This window comes from Sinocyclocheilus anshuiensis, unplaced genomic scaffold (genome assembly GCF_001515605.1).
Source record: "Sinocyclocheilus anshuiensis isolate Anshui unplaced genomic scaffold, SAMN03320099.WGS_v1.1 scaffold304, whole genome shotgun sequence".
In the NCBI taxonomy this organism is placed as follows: domain Eukaryota; kingdom Metazoa; phylum Chordata; class Actinopteri; order Cypriniformes; family Cyprinidae; genus Sinocyclocheilus; species Sinocyclocheilus anshuiensis.
In genome coordinates, this window is record NW_015555737.1 from 344674 (window position 1) to 349442 (window position 4769).

The 4769-nt window shown below is 34.7% G+C and overlaps 1 protein-coding gene across 4 annotated transcripts in view; it reads right to left on the reverse strand.

Moving 5' to 3' along the window:
• Positions 1 to 4769, reverse strand: part of LOC107673148 (protein arginine N-methyltransferase 8-B-like) — a 27177-nt gene that overhangs the window by 18947 nt on the left and 3461 nt on the right. For all 4 annotated transcript variants that reach the window (XM_016466644.1, XM_016466643.1, XM_016466641.1 and 1 more), the window contains one exon: positions 1389 to 1628. In XM_016466644.1, the coding sequence (XP_016322130.1) occupies positions 1389 to 1469 (81 nt within the window). In that variant the 5' untranslated portion in view covers positions 1470 to 1628. The remainder of the gene's footprint in view (positions 1 to 1388; positions 1629 to 4769) is intronic.

The following is a 4769-nucleotide window of genomic DNA, read 5'->3' on the forward strand; positions in this document are numbered from 1 at the left end:
TCCAATATGCTAGTAATATATATATATATATATATATATATATATATAGTAACTCTGAGTGCCAATTGGAGTAGGTTTTACTAAAAAATACTATTTCAGTTTTCCTACTTCAAAATATTCTGTTTAATTCAATGTTCTACTTTCTGTTTATTTGTAAATATTTGTTGAGTTGAAATTGTTCAGTAAATCCTACACCAATTATTTTCAGTGTGTATTAATATGGTAATAACTCATTAGCATGGTGTGTATATTTAAAAATACCATGGCGTACTAATACATCACTGCAGCATGGGTTAGCTAGATCTTTTTTGTAAAGGGCATATAAAATGTTGTCTAGGTAGGCAGCTCACTTTGTATTGAAACACACCCAATGAATTATTCAGTCTTCACCCTTGAGCAAAGATGTACCATGGTGATGTTTTTTGGGCATGGACATATCTTGGTATATCTTACAGTACCATTCAGTTTTAAAACACAGCCAACAAATTATTCAGTAGATTTAAACATGTTTAACCATATAAAGCCTTCTGTATCATGTGATACACATACATTTCTTAGGCCTCTAAATTATTAACATTTACTATAAATATCATCTTACTGAGACATATTATTAGGAGATATAGAGTGGCAACTGATATTTATATGCATTTTATGTACATAGTCTGCTATACTGTTTTAAAGATCTCATTGATTTACATATACAGGGTTAATAAAGCAATGCGATTATAAAATCTAATCAATAAAAATTCAATACCTAGTGATATGCCTATCTAGGTGACATTCGTGCATTATAAGTGCGTTTAAAAACACCTATACTAAAAAGCATTATGGTATTGTCTTGTTTTTTTTTGGACATGATTCGTTGAAGTACCATAAAAACATATATTTATTTATTTTGTAGTACCATAAAAACATATATTAATCAGGTAATCATTCACAACCATGGCTATTATTAGCATTACTGTACAAAAACCAAAATAAGACTACTACATGGATCTCTGACAACCTGTGAGAACGTAAAAAACTTGCTGTCACCATTACAGCATGTCTGCTCAGATCTATGCAGCTTTTTGGGTGTTCGCCTCTGTCACATTGAGATGAGGGAAGGGAAAAAGATCTGACCTATATACTAAAAATGAGTCTGAACAAAATTAATCTTGCAGGTCTCGCCTGAACCTCCTGTTCTCCCTGCTCTCTCATCCTATAATTCAATGACACCCCCACCCCGTCTCGCTCCTGCTCCATTTCTCTGCATACTCTGCATTATACATAACTCCCGGCATAAATCAACATGACTGATGTCGATTACCACGAGTACTTATATCCTACATCACACGTCTCAGCATGTCTTTTAAATGCAAGCATCCGCTGCTTTGATGTGCTCATACCTCATGAATGCCGAAGTGGGCGTACGAGTCAAAATAGTAATCCCTGGAGGTCATCTCGTCAGGGTTGAGGAACTTGGCCATCTTTCCTCTGCCGGGGCAGCTGGGTAAGCTGGCTGAGTGAGGGGTGTGAGGTCCGTGGGATGGGTGTGTGGGCCTCTGGGCATGATGGACTGATGACACTGGTTTGGGCAGAGGAGATGGCTGGACCGACTGGGATGGGGCGGCGCTCAGGGGCTGTTGCTAAAAAGGGGAAAAGAGAGGTTCAACATGTGAATCTGACAAAGAAATGCTAATTTATTTACCCCAAAATAAACAAAAAAGAAATTATCGGTGTGGTAATTAATAAAAAAAATAAATGGTGGTGGTAAAAATAATTACAGCTATACAGTAGCACTAAAAAATATTGTGACACTTAAACCATTCATAAAAATGTTTTAATGTCTAACAAAGTAGCGAACTAATGACACCTATAATGCAATACATGCATACATACATGATACACATACATAAATAATACAAATAAAAAAAGTGAATTTATTATTGAAGCCTTTTTCTACCATGGAATAAAAAGGTAATTGTGTGATAAAAGGTCAGAATTGCAAGTTATAAACTCAACATTTTTTATTTTTATTTCATGGCAGACATAAAAAACAGCTGTGTGATGTAAACTCAGAATTGTGAGGAAAAAGTTATTAGAAGAGTTTTTTTCTCAGAATTTTGAGTTTATATGAAACTAAGAAAAGGTCTAAAAAATGTTTTAATATGCCGTTAGGTTTGACATGTTTCTAATGCAATAACATTCAGATTTTTAAGTATCCAAATGTTTCTTAGAGTGACTGTATTATTTAAATGTAATGTATTTATAGATTATTTATTATATTACAGAACATATTTTTGTTGTATTGTTATTTTTTAATTGACTATTTTATTTATTTTTTATTTTAATGACCTGGACTGTTGTTAATGATATCACCCAAACTGTGACAGATTAATGTGGTACATGATCCTTCAAAAAGCAAAATAGTGACACTATATTCAGTGCTGTTTAAAAACATCATGTCAGGAAAGCCTTCCCAAAATGTCTAGCAATTCCAAGACCTGGCAGAGGCAGTTTGTGCCCTACGAGCAAAGGGAGCACAGGACAGTTAGACTGGCGTGGAAATGACTTAAGACAAGCATTACATATGATGAGCCTCTCGGACTCTGATTAGCACATCTACATCCTGCAGAGAAGCTTGGCTATTCCTCTACCTCGCAGAGAAAATACTAATGAACCATTATCCCACACTGTAGACAACAAATGAGTATGAAAGTGCCATTAGCCACTAAAAGCTTTGACAAATACAGATTTTGACAATAAATTGACAATAAAGCAGACTTGACTTGACTTGACTTGATTTTCTTAAAAAAAATAAAATAAATAATAATAATAATAATATGAAAATGCAAAAATAAAATAAAATGTAATAATAATAATAACATATAACATTAACAATGTATGTAAAACAGTAACAAATCAATTGATCAATAATAATAATAATAATAATAAAACAATAAAAAACAATGATGTAATAATATTAAAAAAACCTTATAATAATATAGAACAAAATAATGATCTTTAAAATAGCATCATATGACCCCTTTACGGGTCCTGGAGTTAGTTAAGAGTATGAATGGACAGACCATGGCTGTGTAAAGTTTGAAAACCTCTAATCTAGAACTATTTTCTCCTATAAAAGCACAAAACTCTTCATGTTTGGCCCTAATATCCTACATATCTCATATGCTGTTTTGCAATTTTGTGATAGTGAAGATATGTGTGGCTGTTTTTGTATTTGCATAAGTGTATCTATATTTGCCTGTGGGGGTGGGGGTGTGTAGCCTGTCAGGGGATTTAAAATAATGAGTGTCAGCAGAGGGGAAGAGCAGCTGTATCAAGAGGCATAAAGGTGTTTGGATTGCATCTATTAGAATGATGGGAGGGGGAACACATGTCCTTGCCCCTCCAGTCAGCTAACAAATCTCATTCACATTCTATATTTAACCTCAACAAATGGCACATTTCGGCAACGCTCCACCTTTCAACCATGCTCTTGAGAACTCTAAAAGTTTTTTCGTGACATAACTGGATTGATGTGCGTGAGAGGAAAAATAGGTGCTCTTGGGAACCTTTCACAAATAGAACTGCCAGCGTTTTTTTTTCTATTGTAGGTTTATGATAGGGAACAACTTAAGAGTTTGAGTTGTTTTGCATTGCATATCTAAATCATTAATGTGTTCAGAACAGCTCTTATGAATTTAGCAGATTTATGGGCAGCCCTCTCTGCTTTGGCTGGGCATCGTCTAATAAACTGCAACTGCCAGTGTGCATTTCAGAGCTAAGTGGTGTTTTCTCAAGCAAGAACCACTACTGTAAGCTTTATACCTTTGAAACCCAAACAATTGCATTCAGGTTTATATCCACTGGAGAACATTTAGATGCAGTTCTTTTGTCAACTGGGTCATTCAGTGGCAACTCAACCAAAGGTCCCCATCTAAAAATTTTGATTTTTATCACTTGAGCAGCTTTGCTCAAGACACTAATTACCAATTAATCACTAATTAGTAATTTCCCTTTGCTTTAGACAAAGTGTCTGATATAGACAGTACACTTATTACAGGAGCAGTACTTCTGGAGCAGACTTGAGGTTGTGTGTGTTACTCATTGGATTAACCTTTGCAGAAATTGAACCTACAACCTTTTGGTTACCAGCCCAGATCTTTAACTATTTGTCCACCCTAAAGCAGCATTTAATTATGCAACCGTTCCAGGAAGATCATACTTGAATGTTCGCTTCTATTAATATTGTACGCGAGTGGGTTTGCAAACTTGTCATGTAAATATTTTACGTATTCTATATGTTTGAAAGACATACATGCAGTAATGTATTGTATTATATGACATATTATACCATAGCATACCAAAATATTTGATTACTCAATAGTCATCCATGGTATTTAATTTTTGGCTTTCATCACTATTTATGTTTGTCTTTCTTCAGAAATAAAGTAACAAAATCAAACATTTAAGCAGAGCGAGTTTCATTTAAAGCCTACACTCTTAAAAATTGTTCTTAAAGGGGTGGTTCACTGTTTTTTTTCTAGGCTTGATTGTGTTTATGGGGTGCAGTCTAACATGTGTTAATGCTTCGTTTTGTAAAAAACGCATTATTTTTCACATAATTTACCTTTATTCCACAACGCTCTGTCCCTTCTCTGAGAAACGCGCTGATCAATTTCCTGCTTTTATGAAGCCCCTCCCTCAGAAATAGGCGATGGGCTCTGATTGGTTAGCTAGCCCAGTGTGTTGTGATTGGCTAAACCGCCTCTAGTGCACGTCTA